Source organism: Chlorocebus sabaeus, chromosome 20, assembly GCF_047675955.1.
Source record: "Chlorocebus sabaeus isolate Y175 chromosome 20, mChlSab1.0.hap1, whole genome shotgun sequence".
Lineage (NCBI taxonomy): Eukaryota > Metazoa > Chordata > Mammalia > Primates > Cercopithecidae > Chlorocebus > Chlorocebus sabaeus.
Genome location: NC_132923.1, coordinates 8,072,145 through 8,092,515, shown reverse-complemented (window position 1 = coordinate 8,092,515; position 20,371 = coordinate 8,072,145). Strand labels below are relative to the sequence as shown.

Sequence of the window (20,371 nt, the reverse complement as noted above, 5' to 3'; positions counted from 1 at the left end):
CTTCCTTTCTCACAGGACAGGGAGGTTTGTAAGTAGTTCAGAAACCAGAAAGTGTTGTACAAAGCCGTATCCTCAGTGGACACAAGGAGGAAGTTGTCGTGCTGTGGCCTCATGAACCACATCAAATGAGATTTAGCGGGAGTGGCACACACAGTCATGACCTGACTAACCCCAGCTCTCAGTCTATTTCCTTGCCTGGAAAATGGAGGTAATGCCACCACCTCAAAGGGTGGTTACTGCAGTCAGTGAGGTAAGTGCAGTGCCTGACCACCTGGTAGGCACCTGGGAACTACTTGTCTGCTGTTTGTATTTTTTTGTTGTTGTTGTTTTTGAGGCAGAGTCTCGCTCTGTTGCCCAGGCTGGAGTGCAGTGGCGTGATCTCAGCTCACTGCAACCTCCGCCTCCTGGGTTCGAGTGATTCTCCTGCCTCAGCCTCCCAAGTAGCTGGGATTACACGTGCCTGCCACCACGCTCAGCTAATTTTTTTATTTTTAGTAGAGACGGGGTTTTGCTGTGTTGACCAGGCTCGAACTCTGGACCGCAGGTGATCTGCCTGCCCTGGTATTTGAAAGTGCTAGGATTACAGGCATGAGCCACTGTGCTGGACCCCAGCCATCTTTTTTGTTCTTTAAATGACCTCAGTGAAGTCTTTCTAGATACACCCCAAGCAAAATTGATCATTTCTTCTTCTAGGTTCCTCCAGTAATTTTTCTTTTTCTTTTTTTTTCTTTTTTTTTTGAGACGGAGTCTAGCTCTGTCGCCCAGGCTGGAGTGCAGTGGCCGGATCTCAGCTCACTGCAAGCTCCGCCTCCCGGGTTCACGCCATTCTCCGGCCTCAGCCTCCCGAGTAGCTGGGACTATAGGCGCCCGCCACCTCGCCCGGCTAGTTTTTTTTTTTTTGTATTTCTTAATAGAGACGGGGTTTCACCGTGTTAGCCAGGATAGTCTCGATCTCCTGACCTCGTGATCCGCCCGTCTCGGCCTCCCAAAGTGCTGGGATTACAGGCTTGAGCCACCGCGCCCGGCCTCTTTTTTTTTTTTTTTTTGGTTTTGAGACCGAGTCTTGCCCTGTTGCCCAGGCTGGAGTGCAGTGTGATCTCAGCTCACTGCAACCTCCACCTCCCTGATTCAAGCAATTGCCCTGCCTCAGCCTCCCTGATTCAAGCAATTGCCCTGCCTCAGCCTCCTGAGTAGCTGGGATTACAGGAGCCCACCACCATGCCCAGCTAATTTTTGTATTTTTAGTAGAGATGGGGTTTCATCATGTTGGCCAGGCTGGTCTCGAATCCCTGACCTCAGGTGATCCACCAGCCTCAGCCTCCTAAGGTGCTGGAATTACAGCATGAGCCACCACACCCGGTCCCTCCAGTAATTAAGTACAGTCTTAGTGAGATGGCAAGGTTAGAATCCTGGCTACACCATTTACTGGCTGTTTGACCTTCAATAAATCAAGCACTCTAAGCCTCTGTTTCATCTATGAAAGGGGAGTGATAATTCCTACCTCAGAGAATTGTTGTGAAGTTTGAGTGTGATAATGTGTCTCTAGTGCACTGCTTGACACTAAACATTGCAACATGTTAGGCCTGTGTTCCTGGAGTTCCTTGAAGGAATGTCTTACTCATTCTAAATATCCTTGTAGACAGCCTGGCACAGGTGTGGCTGTCAAGTTGTAGAATTGAATTAGTTGCTTCACTATATCAGCACCCACCCCTTCCAGACTTCTCACTTTTCAAGGAAATGTTGCACAGGATTTGTTCTGGGTAGGGCAATATCTAGTACCTTACTTCCCTCACGTTCATTCATCTCACAGATATTTCCTGAGCACATTCTACATTTGCCTCTCCTGCTCTGTTGAGTTTAGAAGTCCAACCATCTCCTTCCTCTTTCCCTCTGAATAGTGAGCCTCTTCTTTTTTGGCCAGGTACTGAGCAAGTTTTTGTTTGTTTGTTTGAGACAGGGTCTCCATAGGTTGCCCTGGATGGAGTGTAGTGGCTCGATTTCAGCTCAGTGCAACCTCTGCCTCTCGGACTCAAGTAATCCTCCCACCTCAGCCTCCAGAAGAGCTGGGACTATAGGCGCAGATCACCACACCTGGCTAATTTCTGTATTTTTTGTAGAGACAGGGTCTTGCTGTGTTGTGCAGGTTGGTCTCAAACTCCTAAACTCAAAGGATCCTCCTGCCTTGGCTTCTCAAAGTGCTGGGATTACACTGCACTGCGCCCAGTCTGCTTTTCTTTTTTTTTTTTTTTGAGACGCAGTATCTCTCTGTCACCCAGGCTGGAGTGCAGTGGCACAATCTCGGCTCACTGCAACCTCCGCCTCCTGGGTTCAAGCAATTCTCCTGCCTCAGCCTCCCAAGTAGCTGGGACTACAGGCCCCCGTCACCACGCCCAGCTAATTTTTTCTATTTTCAGTAGAGATGGGGTTCCACTGTGTTAGCCAGTATGGTCTGGACCTCCTGATTTCGTGATCTGCCGGCCTCGGCCTCCCAAAGTGCTGGGATTACAGGTTTGAGCCACCGCGCCCGGCCTTTTTTATTTTTGAGACAGAGTTTCGCTCTTGTTGCCCAGGCTGGAGTGCAATGGCATGATCTCGGCTCACTGTAACCTCTGCCTCCAGGTTCAAGCGATTCTCCTACTCAGCCTTCTGAGTAGCTAGGATTACAGGCATGTGCCACCAGGCCCAGCTAATTTTGTATTTTTAGTAGCGATGGGGTTTCTCCATGTTGGTCTGGCTGGTCTCGAACTCCCAACCTCAGGTGATCTGTCCGCCTTGGCCTCCCAAAGTGCTGGCATTACAGGCATGAGTCACCACACCTGGCCTTTTCTTTTTTTTTTTTTTTTTTTTGAGACAGAGTCTCGCTCTGTAGCCCAGGCTGGAGTGCGGTGGCGTGATCTCAGCTCACTGCAAGCTCTGCCTCCCGGGTTTACGCCATTCTCCTGTCTCAGCCTTCCGAGTAGCTGGGACTACAAACGCCCGCCACCTCGCCCGGCTAGTTTTTTGTATTTTTTAGTAGAGACGGGGTTTCACCGTGTTAGCCAGGATGGTCTTGATCTCCTGACCTCATGATCCGCCCGTCTCGGCCTCCCAAAGTGCTGGGATTACAGGCTTGAGCCACCGCGCCCGGCCTGCACCTGGCCTTTTCTTCTTCTTCTTCTTCGAGACAGAGTCTTGCTCTGTTGCCCAGGCTGGAGTGCAGTGGCGAGATCTGGGCTCACTGCAAGCTCCGCCTCCCGGGTTCATGCCATTCTCCTGCCTCAGCCTCAGGACTAGCTGGAACTAAAGGCGCCTGCCACCACGCCCGACTAATTTTTGTATTTTTAGTAGAGACGGGGTTTCACCGCGTTAGCCAGGATGGTCTCCATCTCCTGACTTCGTGATCTGCCCTCCTCAGCCTCCCAAAGTGCTGGGATTACAGGTGTGAGCCACCACGCCCAGCCTTTTTTTTTTTTTTTTTTGCAACAGAGTTTTTTTCTTGTTGCCCAGGCTGGGGTGCAGTGGCACGATCTTGGCTCACTGCAACCTCTGCCTCCCAGGTTCAAGCGATTCTCCGGCCTCAGCCTCCCGAGTAGCTAGAATTACAGGTGCCCGCCGCCATGCCCAGTTAATTTTTATGTTCTTAGTAGAGATGGGGTTTCACCATGTTGGCCAGGCTAGTCTCAAACTCCTGACCTTGTGATCCACTCGCCTCAGCCTCCCAAAGTGCTGGGATTACAGGCATGTGCCACCGCGCCCAGCCTCAAGACAATATTTTCTATTTAAGCTTCCTTCTAAATGTTTGAGATTTTAAAATTTTTCTTTCTTTTGGAGACAGGGTCTCACTCTGTCACCCAGGCTGGAGTAAAGTGATGCAATTAGGGCTCACTGTAGCCTCAATCTCCTGGACTCAAGTGATCCTGCCACCTCAGCCTCCTGAATAGCTGGGACTCCAAGTTTGTGCTCATTTTTGTAGAGACAAATGGCTGTCTTTAATTTTTTAATTGTTTTTAATTTTTGACCTGTCAGCAGGAAATAAAGATGGGATCTTCCTGTGTTGTACAGGCTGGTGTTGAACTCCTGGGCTCAAGTAGTCCTCCCACCTCAGCCTCCCAAAGTGCTGGGATTACATGCTTGAGCTATAGAGCCCAGGCTTTTTCTTTATTTTTTTTTTCTTTTCTTTTTTTTTTTTTTTAGCAACAGGGTCTCTCTGTTTTGCCCAGGCTGGAGTGCAGCAGTTATTCACAGGCGTGATCATACTGTAACCTTGAACTCCTTGCCTCAAGTGATCTTCCTGTCCCAGCTTCCCAAATAGCTGGGACTACAGGGGAGCACCACTGCACCTGGCCTGATTGATTGGGCTTTTTATTTTTTATTTTTTTTGAGACGGAGTATTGCTCTGTCACCGAGGCTGGAGTGCAGTAGCACCATCTCAGCTCACTGCAACCTCCACCTCGCGGGTTCAAGCGATTTTCCTGCTTCAGCCTCCTGAGTAGATTTTCCTGCCTCAGCCTCCTGGGTAGCTGGGATTACAGGAGCACGCCACCACACCTGCCTAATTTTTGTATTTATTTTATTTATTTATTTTTTTTGAGACGGAGTCCCGCTCTGTCACCCAGGCTGGAGTGCAGTGGCCGGATCTCAGCTCACTGCAAGCTCTGCCTCCCGGGTTTACGCCATTCTCCTGCCTCAGCCTCCCGAGTAGCTAGGACTACAGGCGCCCGCCACCTCGCCCAGCTAGTTTTATGTATTTTTTTAGTAGAGACGGGGTTTCACCGTGTTAGCCAGGATGGTCTTGATCTCCTGACCTCGTGATCCGCCCGTCTGGGCCTCCCAAAGTGCTGGGATTACAGGCTTGAGCCACCGCGCCCGGCCTAATTTTTGTATTTTTAGTAGAGTCAGGGTTTCGCCATATTGGCCAGGTTGGTCTCGAACTCCTGACCTCAGCTGATCCACCCGCCTCAGCCTCCCAAAGTTCTGGGATTACAGCCATGAGCCACCGCGTCCTGCCCTGATTGGGCTTTTTCTACAAAAAATTCTCGTGAAACTTTTCTGCAATATTTTGTAATAAAGTCCTACTGATTTATATTTGATTTTAGAGTCAGGTGAAATGAGTGAATTCTTCCTTGTGCAGGAATGTACTATATGTTGCAGAATTTGTACCTTTCCTGGGCTCCATCCACTAAATTCTCAAATGCCTCCTAATCATTGTCTCTATTAAAGATGCCCCACAAATTTCCAAAATGCCCCTGGGGGTACCTGAGAGCCACCGCCCTAGGTGCCTCTCCTCAAACACCTAGGCCTCACTGCAGTAGCCACTAGGAGCATACTAGGTGGCCACGATTGCGTTCCTCCGTCCCCTTTGTATAGCACTTGAAAAAGAGTTAGCTGAGGCCTGGTGTGGTGGCTCATGCCTGTAACCCCATCTTTTTTTTTCTTTATTTTTTTTTGGGACAGAGTCTTTCTCTGAAGCCCAGGCTGGAATGCAATGGCACAATCTCAGCTCACTGCAGCCTCCGCCTTCTGGGTTCAAGCGATTCTCCTGCCTCAGCCTTCCAAGGAGCTGGGATTACAGGCCCCCACCAGCATGCCTGGCTAATTTTTGTATTTTTAGTAGAGACGAGGTTTCACTATGTTGGCCAGGCTGGTCTCGAACTCTTGACCTCATGTGATCCACTTGCCTCGGCCTCCCAAAGTGCTAGGATTACAGACATGAGCCAATGTGCTCGGCCAACCCCATCATTTTAAGAAGCAGAGGCAGCCAGGCACGGTGGCTCAAGCTTGTAATCCCAGCACTTTGGGAGGCTGAGGCGGGTGGATCACCTGAGGTCAGGAGTTTGAGACCAGCCTGGCCAACATGGCGAAACCCTGACTCTACTAACAAATACAAAAAAAAATTAGCCAGGCGTGGTGGTGGGCGCCTGTAGTCCCAGCTACTCGGGAGCCTGAGGCAGGAGAATGGCCTGAACCCGGGAGGCGGACCTTGCAGTGAGCCGGGATCACACTACTGCACTCCAGTCTGGGCAACAGAGCAAGACTCCATCTCAAAAAAAAAAAAAAAAAAAAAAAGAAGCTGAGGCAAGAGGATCCCTTAAGGCCTGGAGTTCATGACCAGCCTGACGAAAACAGGGAGACCCTATCTTTACAAATATATATATTTTTGTAGAAATGGGGTCTCCATATGTTGCCCACCCTGGTCTCAAATTCCTTGACTCAAGCAATCTGCCTGCTTTGGCCTCCTAAAGTGCTAGGATTACAGGCGTGAGCCACAATGCTTGGCTAACCCCATCATTTTAAGCTGAGGCAAGAGGGTCCCTTAAGGCCAGGAGTTCATGACCAGCCTAACCAACACAGAGAGACTCCATCTTTACAAAAGATGGGAGTCTTTTTTTTTTTTTTTTTTTTTTTGTAGGAATGGAGTCTCCATATGTTGCCCACCCTGGTCTCAAATTCCCTGACTCAAGCAATCTGCCTGACTTGGCCTCCTAAAGTGCTGGGATTACAGGCATGAGCCACCTCTCCACTGGCCACATGCTTGAATCACCTCCTCCAAGAGGCCACACTCCATCTTGCCACTGCTGTCCTCTCTGCTTTGAACCTTTCTTCTTCCCCATCTTGAAAAAAAATGAGTAACTACTCTTCCTCATCATTAAAGCCTTAGCCTTACTATCACTGTTACCAGAACCATTTTCCTGACACCCCTGACCGGGTTAGGCGCCCCTACTATGCCCTCTCCGATTCACACATTCAACAAATATTAATTGGGTGTCTACCATGTGCCAGTCACTGTTCTCAATTCTGGGATACAGCAGTGAATAAGATGATAAAGTCCCAGGTGGTTATGGAGTTTATGTTGTAGTGGGGGTGGCAGACAAAACAAACAAACAAACAAAAAACCAGATAATTTCAGGTGATAGCTAAGAAGAAAAATAAAGTGGGCCAGACACGGTAGTTCATGCCTGTAATCCCAGTGCTTTGGGAGGCCAAGGTGGGCAGATCACTTGAGGTCAGGAGTTCAAGACCAGCCTGGACAACATGATGAAACCCTGTCTCTACTAAAAGTACAAAAATTAGCTGGGCCTGGTGGCGCCCGCCTGTATTGTTACTCAGGAGGCTGAGGCAGAATTGCTTGAATCCAGAAGGCGGAGGCTGCAGTGAGCCGTGATCACACCACTGCACTCCAGTCTAGGTGACAGAGCAAGACCCCCGTCTCAAAAAAAAAAAAAAAAAAGAAAGAAAGAAAGAAAGAAAACAAAGAAAAATAAAGTGAAAGTGTAGAAAGTCCTGGAGCAATGTGAGTGAGACAGACAGCAGTAAAAAGAGACCTTGGAGAAGGAAGCTGGAGGCCAGATTATGTAGGTCTTGGTGGCCACAGTAATCTGATTTATATTCTAAGATGGAAATTCACTGTAGAACTTGGTGCAAGAGAAGTGACAAGATCAGATGTGTATTTTTATTATTTTATTTATTTACTTATTTTGAGACAGAGTCTCACTCTGTCACCCAGGCTGGAGTGCAGTAGCGCCTTGATCTCGGCTCACTGCAACTTCCACTTCCCGGGTTCAAGTGATTCTCCTGCCTCAGCCTCCCAAGTAGCTGGGATTAAAGGCGCGCACCACCATGCCCGGCTAATTTTTGTATTTTTGGTAGAGACGGGGTTTCACCATGATGGCCAGGCTTGTCTCGAACTCCTGACCTCAGGTGATCCACTTGCCTTAGCCTCCCAAAGTGCTGGGATTACCGGCATGTGACACTGCGCTTGGCCCAGATGTGTATTTTTAAATGATCACGTTAGCTGCTGCTTAGAAATCAGACTGTAGAAGGCGAGTGTGGAGGGATACCAGCATCCAATTACTCCTGCCATGGATTTGCCAGGTTTTTCATCCCTTCCTTCAGCACACCCCACTCTTCCCCACCACTTAGCCTAGTTAACACTTACTCTTTCAGAATTCAGCCCGGATGTAACTTTCTCTAAGAACCTCTCCCCAGGCGGCCCCAACCCCACACCTCCTGTAACACAAACTCTTGGCCTTCACATCTTTGTCACTACCACCCCTCTCGCCGTGCCTTTTTTGAGACAGTGTCTTGCTCTATCGCTCAGGCTGGTCTTGAAATCTGGGCCTCATGCGGTCCTCCCGACTTGGACTCCCGAGTAGCTCCTTTGTCGCTCTTATCACTGTTGTGATTAATTGTATAAATGGCTTAATGGCAGTTATAGCGCCCAGTTCATCAAAAACAATGGCCTGATCGTCAGCAGGCAGGGTAGCAACCAGTCCATCCTGGCACCCATCTGCAGCTCCAGTGTGCATCCCAACCCCGGCGCTCGTAGCCGTGCTCCGTGAATGTTTGTCACATGTCTGAAGAATGCATGAATTATATAACCTTTTTCCCACTCCACCCCTCAAAAAGCAAGTGGATATAAGGACTTGAAGATTTTTTTTTTTTTTTTTTTTTTTTTTTTTTGAGACGGAGTCTTGCTCTGTCCGCCCAGGCTGGAGTGCAGTGGCCAGATCTCAGCTCACTGCAAGCTCCGCCTCCCGGGTTTACGCCATTCTCCTGCCTCAGCCTCCGGAGTAGCTGGGACTACAGGCGCCCGCCACCTCGCCCGGCTAGTTTTTTGTATTTTTAGTAGAGACGGGGTTTCACCGTGTTAGCCAGGATGGTCTCGATCTCCTGACCTCGTGATCCGCCCGTCTCGGCCTCCCACAGTGCTGGGATTACAGGCTTGAGCCACCGCGCCCGGCGGACTTGAAGATTTTATAATCTCTTCTTCATTAGTAAAATTTGACCATCCTTACCGTTAAAAATAATAATGATGGTTGGCCGGGCGCGGTGGCTCACGCCTATAATCACAGCACTTTGGGAGGCCGAGGCGGGCGGATCACGAGGTCAGGAACTGGAGACTAGCCTGACCAACATGGTGAAACCCCGTCTCTACCAAAAGATACAAAAAAGTAGCCGTAGGTGGTGGCGGGTGCCTGTAATCCCACGTACTTGGGAGGCTGAGGTAGGAGAATGGCTTGAGCCCGGGAGGTGGAGGTTGCAGTGAGCCAAGAAGGCGCCGTTGCACTCCAGCCTAGGCGACACGGCGAGACTCCGTCAAAAAAAAAAAAAAATAATAATAATAATAATAATAATGGTGAAAAAGGTTAAGTGGGAACGCAGGGAGGGGACAGCTAAGATCCAAAGGTCGAAATATTCATTACGCCTACCGTCGGCGAAGAGAAACAGCAGCCCCAACCGGAGGCAAAAGGAAATCCCACCACAGGCTGCAAAGGCGCGTGGGCGGGACTGGAGACGGGCCGCGCGCAGTAAAACGCGGAAGCCAGGATGCAGCCCCACCACCCGCAGCCGGGACAAAAGCACCCCTGGGGAGGCGGGGCGGGGCATCGCTTGGAAAAGAGACGGTCTCTCGTCCAGAGGCGGGACTCAGAGCCCTTTCACAAGTCTCATTGGTCAAGTTGAAGACGGACAACTCTCGCTGGCTAGCCGTAGCCCAGATGGGGCGCAAGCGTATTTGGAAAGGGAGAGGGCCCCGAACGCGAGAACTACACACGCGTGTCGGCGATTTCTTGCCCCAGTGGTGGATGGGGGCGATTGAATTCCCACAGCGAGTTCAGCCCACCGAAGTTCAGAGGATTCGTAACTTTCTTCTTTAGAGCGCCTCAGGTTAGGGAACGTCCAGTGCCCAGAAGCTGCCCCGTGGGAATCCCAGTGTCCGCCGCCTCCTTCCTAATATTTCGTCCTGGCTGTGCCCCAGCCCTTCCTGAGGCTGGGTTGTTATGATGGTGAATTATTCAAGAAGTCTTGCAGCCTGACGCCATCTCTGGGCAGTGCTCCTGCATCCTCCCTGTCTTCCTTGTAGGGCACCACGTTGCTCCTACAAGCACAGGGTCCTGAAGCTGTTTACAAGGCCCCACCCTGCCACGTAGTATCTTAACAAGTGTTTGTTGAGGACATACTGAGTGTTAGAGCCAGTGCAATGAGCAAGTCCCTGATCTTGGGACCTTAACATTCTATGGGACGACACAAATATATAAACAAAAAATAATGTTAGATAGTCATACATGCTCAAACCATGACTATGTGGCCAGGCGCGGTGGGTCGCACCTGTAATCCCAGCACTTTGGGAGACCGAGGCAGGCGGATTACTTGAGGTCAGGAGTTTGAGACCAGCCTGGCCAACATGGTGAAACCCTGTCTCTAGTAAAAATACAAAACTTAGCTGGGCAGGCATGGGGACGGGTGTCTGTAATCCCAGCTACTCGGGAGGCTGAGTCAGGAGAATTGCTTGAACCCAGGAGGTGGAAGGTTGCAGTGAACCCAAATCACACCACTGCACTCCAGCCTGGGTAACAGAGCAAGACCCTGTTTCAAAGAAAGACAAAACCAAACAAAAAAACATGGCTATGTGATAGAATGACTGGGATGGGGATTGGGTGCTTACTGAAATGGTAAGAATGGAGCTAAAACCTGACATTAGATGACAGCACCAGATATAGGGGCCGAAGGTTTCATGCTTGGAAAACAGCAGGTGCAAACATCCTTGTGCTGTGAGGAAATTTGGCTGGAATAGAAAGTGGACCAGACTGTAGCTGACCGTAGTCTCTGGGAGTTTGGAGATAATTCTAAATATAATGGGAAGCCATTAAATTGAGGCAGAGCCTTGATATGACATGCTTTATCATTTTGCTGAGTGGAGAATGGATTGCTGGGAAAAGTGAAATACTGATTCAGAGGTTGTGGAGAGGGGGTGGCTGGAGCTAGGTAGCTGGGGAGGTGGTGGGACATGGATGAATTCAGGATAGGATTCGTTGTGTTGGATATGGGAAAATAAGTCACCATGGTTCCTGAGCTTTTGGAATGTGCAAGTGGGTAATGGAGGTACCATTGAGATGGGAACAGTGGAAAAATAACAGATGCTAGGGTGGAATCAAGAGTTCAGTTGTGGGGCCGGGCGCGGTGGCTCAAGCCTGTAATCCCAGCACTTTGGGAGGCCGAGACGGGCGGATCACGAGGTCAGGAAATCGAGACCATCCTGGCTAACACAGTGAAACCCCGTCTCTACTAAAAACACAAAAAACTAGCCGGGCGAGGTGGCGGGTGCCTGTAGTCCCAGCTACTCGGGAGGCTGAGGCAGGAGAATGGCGTAAACCCGGGAGGCGGAGCTTGCAGTGAGCTGAGATCCAGCCACTGCACTCCAGCCCGGGTGACAGAGCAAGACTCCGTCTCAAAAAAAAAAAAAAAAAAGAGTTCAGTTGTGGCCATGTTAAATCTGAAATGTCCATTAGACATCCAAGCAGATATGCTGAGTTGGATGGCGCTCATGAGAGGTCAAGGCTGGAGTTATGCATTAACACATAGAAAGATGGTATTTAAAGCCATGGACCTTAATAGTAGGACCACCTACAGAAAAAGTGGAGGTAGGAAAGAGGGCTTAGGTGAGGGCCCTGGGGCCCTCCTGCTAACCAGGTCAGCAGGAGAAAGTATAAAAGCCAGTATTTCACTTTTCAAAGGGACAAATTCAAGAAGATGCCGATTATGGGTATTAATTGCTGCCTCGAGGTCAAGTGAGATGCAGGCAGAGAAATGGTCACTGGGTCTGACACCACTTTGGTCACTGGAAAGTTTGGTCAGAGCAGTGGCTGGGGAAAGATAGGGGAAGGAGTCTGATGGGGGTGGGTGAGGAGAGAATGGATGTTTAAGAGTGGAGGGAAGAAAAGGAAAACCTATTGCTGTGAAAAGGAGCAGAGTTACAATTAGTGGTTGGAGAGTGTCTTGAAAGTTTCTTTTTTTTTTTTTTTGAGACATGGTCTTGCTCTGTTGCCCAGGCTGTAGTGCAGTGGCTCAATCACAGCTTACTGCAGCCTGGACTTCCCAAGTTCAAGTGATCCTCTCACTTCAGCCTCCCGAGTAGTTGGGACTACAGGCATGTCCCACCATGCCTGGCTAATTTTTTCTGTTTTGTGTAGAGACAGAGTCTCACTATGTTGCCCAGGCTGGTCTTGAATTCCTAGGCTCAAGTGATCCTCTTGCCTCGGCCTCCCAAAGTGCTGGGATTATAGGCATACCGAGCCCTGAAAGAGTTTTCTTAAATATGAGAGACACTAGAACAAATTTCACTGGTGATAAAGAATGATCAAGAAAATAAGGGGAAAATTGAAATTTATTGAAGGCTCACATACTGTTCAGAGCTTTACAAACATTCTACCTTCACAATCTTTAATGGATCAGGAAATTGGGGTTACATAGCTTGCCCAAGGTCATGCAGCTAGAGGTGGCAGAGCTGAGAGGCCACCTAGATTTTTTGGACTCTTTGTGCCTGCCTTACCACCCCATTGCATAGGCACACGTCCCCCTGTACTTAAACACCTGGGCCATGCCTTTGCCCTGACCATAGTGCCCTTGCAAATGAGAAAGAGCCACTCTCATGCTGGGGAAACAAGAATTTGTTTTCCTCCTCCAGTGCTATAAGCAGGGGCATCTCCCCCACAGCCTAAATACCCATGCAGCACAGGACAAAAGCTCTCCCAGTCCAGAGCAGTAGAGGCAAGCAGTAAGAGACCCCAGAGGTAGGAGGGAAAGGGACACTTTGGGAGGTATACAGCAGGTTTCTTTTTGTGCCAGCCAGTGCAAGAGGATGCTGGGGGCTGCTGGTCCCAACCAGCTGGTGCCTGTGGCCCCAGCATTCATCTGGATGTGTTCAGTGTGACAAGAAGCCCAGGTCAGAGCCCAGTCTCCCGGCTGCCCCCGTTGAGGCTGAGGCTGTGGGGGCGGGTACCACGCTCCAGCCTGCGGCCAGACAGGAGACGCCGCAGGGAAGAGCCAGAGCTCAGATCTCCGCAGCTGCGAAGGTGGAGGCTCTCTCGGCCAGGCCGGCCCCACAGGCTCCGGGGCATCTGGACAGGGACACGAGAAAGGGCATCATCAGTAAGGCCCAACCTGAAGCTCCGTGCTTTCCCAAACATCTTTCCTGGCTCCCCGAATTCCCACCTGCTTATGTCCATGAGCTCCAGTCCCACTGGGGTCTGGGGCTTTCCTGGATATCTGGAGGAAACGAGTGACCAGGCCCCGACCTGGCCAGCTGCCCTTTAGGTCCCCCAGGGAGTGGGCAGGTGCAGGGCCCGAGGGCAGGGGAACTTTTTGGAAGGTGGGCACAGGGCGCCGTTTCTCAGCTGACCGGGCACGTAGCAACTTGGGGGAAGGGCAGCGGGCTAGGCGGAAGAGGCAGGCTTCAGAGCAGAGCCCTGCAGAGAAACAGAGATAAGAGAATGGTATTGTGGGGTGGAGAGGGGGCCGGGCAGCCATGCCCAATCCCTCACCCCTGGGGTAAAAACCACATGGCTGACCTGTATCTGCAGAGGAAACAGAAGCGGCTTCTTCCTCAAGCACTTTGGTATAAAGGTCCCTGAAGTCAGCTGAGGAGAAGAAAGGGAGACAGGAAGTGAGTGGGAGTGTTCTGTGGACACACCCACCCTCCTGTGGGAACTCAAACCCAGAGGAGCTTTCACAGCTCCCGTGCTCCATCCTCAATCAAACGGCCAGCATCTCTGTCCATATTAGCCAGCACCTAGATGGTACGATCCACCACAACAGGGACTGCAGTGGTGGTGTTCAGCACCTGGCGCGCAGTGCTGAGCGTACCCCAGTACGATCTCCTTTCTTACTGTTTTTGAGATGGAGTCTCACTGTTGCCCAGGCCAGAGTGCAGTGGCGCAATCTTGGCTCACTGCACCCTCCACCTCCCAGGTTCAGGCAATTCTCCTGCCTCGGCTTCCCTAGTAGCTGGGATTACAGGCGTCCACCACCAGGCCCGGCTAATTTTTGAATTTTTAGTAGAGATGGGGGTTTCGCCATGTTGGCCAGATTGGTCTCGAACTCCTGACCTCAGGTGATCCACCTGCCTTGGCCTCTCAAAGTGCTGGGATTACAGGTGTGAACAGCCACGCCTGGCCACTATCTCCTTTCTCAGCATCTTTGAGTATGATGCCTATGACTGAAGTACTACTATTATACATGTTTTTTGTTTGTTTGTTTGAGATGGAGTGTGTCTCTGTCACCCAGGCTGGAGTGCAGTGGCATGATCTTGGCTCATTGCAACCTCCGCCTTCCAGGTTCAAGCGATTCTCCTGCCTCAGCCTCTCTTAGTAGCTGGGATTATAGGTGCTCCACCACAACCGGCTAATTTTTGTATTTTTAGTAGAGATAGGGTTTCACCATGTTAGCCAGGCTGATGTGGAACTCCGGACCTCAGGTGATCCACCCACCTCAGCTTCCCACAGTGCTGGGATTACAGGTGTGAGCCACTGTGCCCAGCCTGAAGTACTATTATTATACATGTTTTACAAGTGGGGGCTGAAGCTTGGGGAGGACAGATAAGTGGACCAAGCTGAGAGCTGTGGAACTGGTTTCAAAAAACAAATCCTTTTGGGAGGCTGAGGTGGGTGGATCACTTGAGGTCAGGAGTTCAAGACCAGCCTGGCCAAAACGGTGAAACCCTGTCTCTACTAAAAAATACAAAAATTAGCCAGTCATGGTGGCGCACGCCTGTAGTCCCAGCTACTGGAGAGGCTGAGGCAGGAGAGTCACTTGAACCCAGGAAACACGGTTGCAGTGAGCCGAGATCATGCTATGGATGTTCTGTCCCTAGGAGGTGAGTACCCGAGAAGTGTCTACCAGAGGAGTGAACTCGCCCTTTCTTCCTCCTCAGGGACCTCAACAGTGCCCCAATCCTGGTGGGCATCACTGGCCACCTAACTCCCAGTGCCTACCATCTCCTGAGCCTGGGCAGTGGGGGAGGGGACTCACCAGTGTCATTGGAGGTGGTGATGCCTGGGTCGCTGTGGGACCGAGGCAGCAGCAGCGGTGGTGGGGATGCCGGATGAGGAGGCCGGTGCCCCGGGGGGGTGAGGGAACCTGAGCTATCGCTGAAGCGACGAGTAGGGGCTCGGGTGGGCGGAGCTGCGGCTGGGCGGCCCCCTCCCCGGGGGACCCGCCGCCTCAGCTCGGGGAAGCAGGGTCCCACCCAGGGCGGCCAGCCCTCCAACCGGTGGCAGCTGCGGGCAGCTGTGGGGGCACCCAGTGGGGGTGGAGCTTCAGGGGCAGAGCAGGAATAGGAGCGGGCGGCCCGTGGGGGGCGCCGTGGCAAGGGGCTTTCCTCGAAGGGGCCCCGCAGGCCACAGTCCAGGCTGAGGCAGTAGCCGGCACGGCTGCGCTGGATGGAGCGGAAGAGCACGTAGTCCACGGAGCGCACGGAGCCCTGAAGCTCCAGCAGGCACGAGTCCTCCGACGGGCTAGAGCCCCCAGGGAGATCACCAATGGCTGACAGCACCAGAGACCCGCTGTCCATGGACACTGTGGGCGGCAGGGGGCGCTGTGTAGCACCAGCCTGGCTGGGCCCTGCCCAGGCAGTTGCTGTTTTCCCAAGCCCAGCCTCTAGGGGCCACTGTGCCTCCAGCTTTATCTCACGGGAGACAAATAAGTCCAGGGTTCCAAGTTGCCACAGCCCTCCTCTGTCCCCAAACCACCAACTCCGCCTTGTTTTCCCCTTCTATTGTCCCTACCCACCCCAGCTATCCCTGGCAGCACTACCCTTGTCCACCCCTCCTTACGCCCTGCTGACCGTCTACAATGGAGGCCACTCGCTCACAGATGCAGGAGCCATCGTGAAGCTGAGGGTCAAAAAGAGTGGCCTGCAGAAGACACAGGATCAAGGGTTCAACCCTACACACTGAACACCCCCACGTGCTAGACAGAGCTCTGGAGACTCAGGTTCCAGACTAGCCTTGTCACTTTGTATAAGTCACTTAATTGTGCAGCCTCAGTTTCCAGGTCTGTATGGCAGAAATGATAGCTTCTAACCCACCCACCTCACCAGGCTCTAGGGAAGATCAAAAGCGACAGTGGGCATGCTGGTGCTGTAAAGACCTTGACCACTGTTACTGTCTGTATCCAGAGGCTACAGCCTGTTCAGCTTTCCAGGCTAGACCCCAGCTCCCCAGCCCGCCCCAAGCCGTGCTGTGCTCTCACCTGGCTGTCTCCTCGTAGTCCCATGACTGCCTCATAAGAAGGGGGGCAGTCGGTAGGGTACAAGGGCACTGGGCTGTCCATGGAGCCATTGTACGTGATGCTGGCAGATGAGGAAGAGGGTCAATGTAGGAGAAATAACTCCCACTCCACAAAGATCCCTCTCTCCAGCAATCCAGGCCCAGCCCCAGTCCCCTTCCTTAGCTCTCCCAGCAAGACCTCACCAGGCCTTACCTCTGTGCATCTGTTTCTGAGCTGCAAGTGTACTCTGGGGGATAGTAGGGTGGTGGGGGCACAGGCGGGACAAATTCCTCCAGGTCCAGCATGGTGTGTAGGAGAGGGGCTGGGGGCGGAGACGTGCAGCCCAGAGGTCCCAGTGGGCCTGAGACTGACCGCTCAGGGGCCAGCTGCTGGGGAAGCAAGCAGGTCAGCAAGTCTGGATGCTAGGAATACAGCTCCTTCTAGGACCCCAAACTCCTCTCTCATCTACATTATTTTTTCTGGCCCTATCCCCTGAGAGAAGCTCTAGTTCTGGCTCCTCCCTCACCCCAAATCAGCTCTCCTTAACCCCACACTCACCCTGTACCTCTAGCTCTGGCCTTGCCCACCCACAAATTCCTCTTCTTTATGGCCCCACCTCCATCCAGAAGCTTCACCCACTGTGTCTTCACAGGAATGTCCACCCTTTAGCCTCACCTCCATCTAGGACCTTCTTTTTTTTATTTTTGAGACAGAGTCTGACTCTGTTGCTGGAGTGCAATGGCATGATCTCAGCTCACTGCAACCCCTACCTCCCAGGTTCAAGCGATTCCTGTGCCTCAGCCTCCCGAGTAACTGGAATTATAAGGGTATGCAACCATGCCCAGCTAATTATTATTATTATTATTTTGAGACGAAGTTTCGCTCTTGTCGTCCAGGCTGGAGTACAATGGCTCGATCTCAGCTCACTGCAACCTCCGCCTCCCAGGTTCAAGCAATTCTCCAGTCTCAGTCTTCTGAATAGCTGGGATTACAGGCGCCAGCCACCACGCCTGGCTCATTTTTGTATTTTTAGTAGAGACAAGGTTTTGCCATGTTGGCCAGGCTGGTGTCAAACTCCTGATATCTGGTGATCCTCCTGCCTTGGCCTCCCAAAGTGCTGGGATTACAGGCATGAGCCACCAAGCTCAGGCTAATTTTTTTTTTTTTTTTTTTTGAGATGGAGTCTTGCTCTTGTCGCCCAAGTTGGAGTGCAGTGGCACCATCTCAGCTCACTCCAGCTTCTGCCTCCCAGGTTCAAGCAATTTTCCTGCCTCAGTCTCCCAAGTAGCTGGGATTACAGGCACCTGCCACCACACTTGGCTAATTTTTATATTTTGTTTGTTTGTTTTTTGAGACGGAGTCTCGCTCTGTCACCCAGGCTGGAGTGCAGTGGCACTATCTCAGCTCACTGCAAGCTCCACCTCCCGTGTTCATGCCATTCTCCTGCCTCAGCCTCCCGAGTAGCTGGGACTACAGGTGCGTGCCACCAAGCCCGGCTAATTTTTTGTGTTTTTAATAGAGACGGGGTTTCACCATGTTAGCCAAGATAGTCTCATTCTCCTGATCTCAGGTGATCCGCCTGCCTCAGCCTCCCAAAGTGCTGGGGTTATAGGCGTGAGCCACCACGCCCGGCCCAATTTTTGTGTTTTTAATAGAGACAGGGTTTCGCCATGTTGCTCAGGTGGGTCTTGAACTCCTGGCCTCAGGTGATCTGCCTGCCTCGGCCTCTCAAAGTGCTGGGATTACAGGAATGAGCCACCGTGCCCAGCCTAGGACTTTCTTGACTCTACCCCACCATCCAGTCCCATTCTCTAAAGCCCCCTCTCCTGGTCCCAGATAGACATCACATACTTAAGTCACTCCCTGCCATCTCCCCTTCTCATTCTCCCCATTAAACATCCATTCCTCCAATAGATGAGGATAATAGATAACCCATTGCCCCTGGTGCTCAAAAGCCAGATCTGTAGCCATTGTTCCCTCAGGCAAGTCTCAGCACACACACCCCTGCCCCTACCATACCTGCGTGGCCCTGGCCCCCACTCCCCTCTCACCGTATGCACGAGGTCCAGGGAGAAGATTTGGATGCAGCAGACAATAGCAGAGACGGTACAGATTATAGCGGCACAAATGGTGAGCCCACAGACGCTGAAGAGCAGGTTCTGGGGAAGGGAAATGAGGAGAGGAATCAGGAGAGGGCTAAGTCCCATACATTATGGGCCTGTGAGTACCCCAGGAAGGGAGGCAAGAGTGAGAACCAGGAGGATGTTTGTGGGGTACAAGCTCACCTTGAGGGCCCCTCGGGCTTCATCACAGGTGGAGTTAGGGGCAACTTTCAGTTCCTGCCCCGACTCTGGACAGGGCCGGAGGAGGGGAACAGAGGGACAGCACACACAGACCTTTCCTTCCTGAGTGGAGCAGGGAGGGTGAGGCAGCTTCAGTCAGGACAAACTCAGGTGTCCCGCACACCTCCCCAGGCCAGTTCTTTCCAGCTCTCCCTCCTCAAATCTCACCAGAGAGCACTGTTGGAAGTCTCGGGCCAGTTGAGCATTCTTACAGGACAGTACAGAGCCAGCCATGCTAAGCATGACACAGAGCACCGAAAGCAAGGAGAAGAAGGAGATCTGGGGAAAACAGGGTGCAGACTCAGGGCTGGGACCCTCATGACTACTACTCTGCCACGGACAGAGTCCCCCTCCTTCACAGACACTTCGTGCCCACCCGGCTGGCATCAACTGGGGAGCCAGTTCCCTTCTTGAGGGCATAAATGGGCTTCCCCTTGGGTGCTGGGCACCTGCCTCCCAGTGGGCACTGGACCCTGGCACCTACCACTAGAGTGAATGGCCGCTTCCAGGACACAATGCCAACCACCCCGGAGAACGCCAGCTGGGGACAGAGTGGGCACAGGCTCAGCCTGGCAGGGGAGGCTCCTGAGTGAGCCCCTCACCACAGGATGCACCCAGCCCTGTAAGGAGGCAGAGGACCAGGAGAGGGAGGAGAGGCGAGGATGTGGACTTGCAGCTGGTGTGGAGGGTGGGGCCCGAGGAGCCTCCCCCACCCAACAACTGTGCACCCAACAACTGTGCACCCAACTCACCGAGAACCCAGCCCAAGACGGGCAGGACCTCTTGATGCTCTCAGTGGTGGTGACGGAAGAGGCCACCATGCTGAAGGTGACCACCAGGATGCCCAGGAGCACCTGGACCAGCCCCAGCGTAAGCAGGGCCTGCAGCCAGGGTCGGTGGAGGCGGAGGTGGGTAAGGCCCCTGGTGCTGGGCCGGCTGGTCAGCGAGCGGCTGGAGTCACTAGGCGAGGGCATCATGCCTGCTGCCCGGTTGCCTGCGCCTCGCTCGGCCCTCCCTGGCACTTGGGAGCATCTCAGAGGTGCCCAAGGCCCCGTCCTTTCTCCTCTCCACCTCCCTCGCTCTACAGCCCACCCCCTGGCTGGGTCCCCTGGGGCATGGCAGAGGGACGCCAGCTGTGGGGGAAGCCAAGGGAGGGGCGTCACGGAGGGACCGCGGAGTGCTCCCTCCCCACCACGGGCACTGGACGGGCACCGTGCCCGGGGCGACGATGAGGACGCGAGGGCACCGGCTCATCGCATCTCCCTAGGAAAGAGGGGCACCGAGAAGGGCCAGTCCAGGAGTGAGGAGGGGGCAGTGGCTCAGAGCCCAGGGAAGGATGGGGAGGGTAAAAGTGGGAAGGATGGAAAGAAGTCTAGAGAAGAGGGGAGGGGTCGGTGTGCCCTCAGGGTGTCCAGTGGGATCCGGGGCCGCCTGGTGGGGAGAGGCCGCGGCGCCGCTGTCTCCTGTGTCGCTTGTCCCGCTTGCCTCCCCACCACGCTCCGCTCCCTGAGCTCCGGCTGCCGCAGGTCGGGGACTAGAGGGGGATGGGAATGGGGATGGTGCGGGATGGAGGGGCGTGGCGGCGAGGGCCGGCGCGGTGCACCCCGGGAGTTGTAGTTCGGGACTGAGACCCTGTTGGGGGTCGGGGTTGGGGGATCCCGCGGCAGGGCTAGGCAGTTGGATCTGCCTCCACCGGTCGCTTCCTCTCTGGACCCTGGCTAGGCTGCTAATGATCCTTTGGGCGTCCACTTGAGCCCCACCCAGCTTTTCAGGCTCCAGGCCCGCGTATTCCTTGGCATTCCCGGCAGAGGCGGTGGCTCTTCCCCGTCATTAATGGAGAGGGGTGGGGAGCAGGGCTCCCTGGCGTCTCCCGGTTTCACGTTTCCGTGGACTTCCCACCTCCTTCCTGCGCTAGCCACCGGGGCTCCACCGCCCTGCCGCTCCTATCTCCCAGTTTACACTAAAGCCGGGTCCGACCTTCCCACCTCACTCCACACTCTCCTCTT

The 20,371-nt window shown here is 52.9% G+C and overlaps 1 protein-coding gene across 3 annotated transcripts; it reads right to left on the bottom strand.

Annotated features, from left to right (window-relative positions):
• Positions 1-12,124: 12,124 nt before the first annotated feature.
• On the bottom strand, positions 12,125-19,932 carry ENTREP3 (endosomal transmembrane epsin interactor 3). 3 transcript variants are annotated; one of them, XM_007976859.3, is made up of 12 exons: positions 19,118-19,932; positions 18,850-18,906; positions 18,534-18,644; positions 18,309-18,428; positions 18,075-18,182; positions 16,237-16,412; positions 16,006-16,105; positions 15,599-15,668; positions 14,785-15,330; positions 13,326-13,394; positions 12,970-13,223; positions 12,125-12,875 (listed from the first exon to the last, which is right to left on the bottom strand). In XM_007976859.3, exons 1-12 carry the CDS (start codon positions 19,340-19,342, stop codon positions 12,702-12,704), a joined length of 2,010 nt encoding a protein of 669 aa, XP_007975050.2. In that variant the 5' UTR covers positions 19,343-19,932; the 3' UTR covers positions 12,125-12,701. The 3 variants fall into 3 exon arrangements, with proteins under 3 accessions (XP_007975050.2, XP_007975051.2, XP_007975053.2); XM_007976860.3 differs by having other exon boundaries at positions 16,237-16,409; positions 19,118-19,931; XM_007976862.3 differs by lacking the exons at positions 18,309-18,428; positions 18,534-18,644; positions 18,850-18,906 and having other exon boundaries at positions 16,237-16,409.
• Positions 19,933-20,371: the final 439 nt, after the last annotated feature.

What these genes read in the sequence shown, in the direction of transcription:
- ENTREP3 (XM_007976859.3), bottom strand. Translation starts at nt 19,342, where the DNA reads ATGATGCCCTCGCCTAGTGACTCCAGCCGCTCGCTGACCAGCCGGCCC. An exon ending in GACTACGAGGAGACAGCCAG is followed by an intron (nt 15,669 to 16,005) that starts GTGAGAGCACAG and finishes TGTCTTCTGCAG; the next exon opens with GCCACTCTTTTTGACCCTCA. An exon ending in GAGCTCATGGACATAAGCAG is followed by an intron (nt 12,876 to 12,969) that starts GTGGGAATTCGG and finishes GTCCCTGTCCAG; the next exon opens with ATGCCCCGGAGCCTGTGGGG.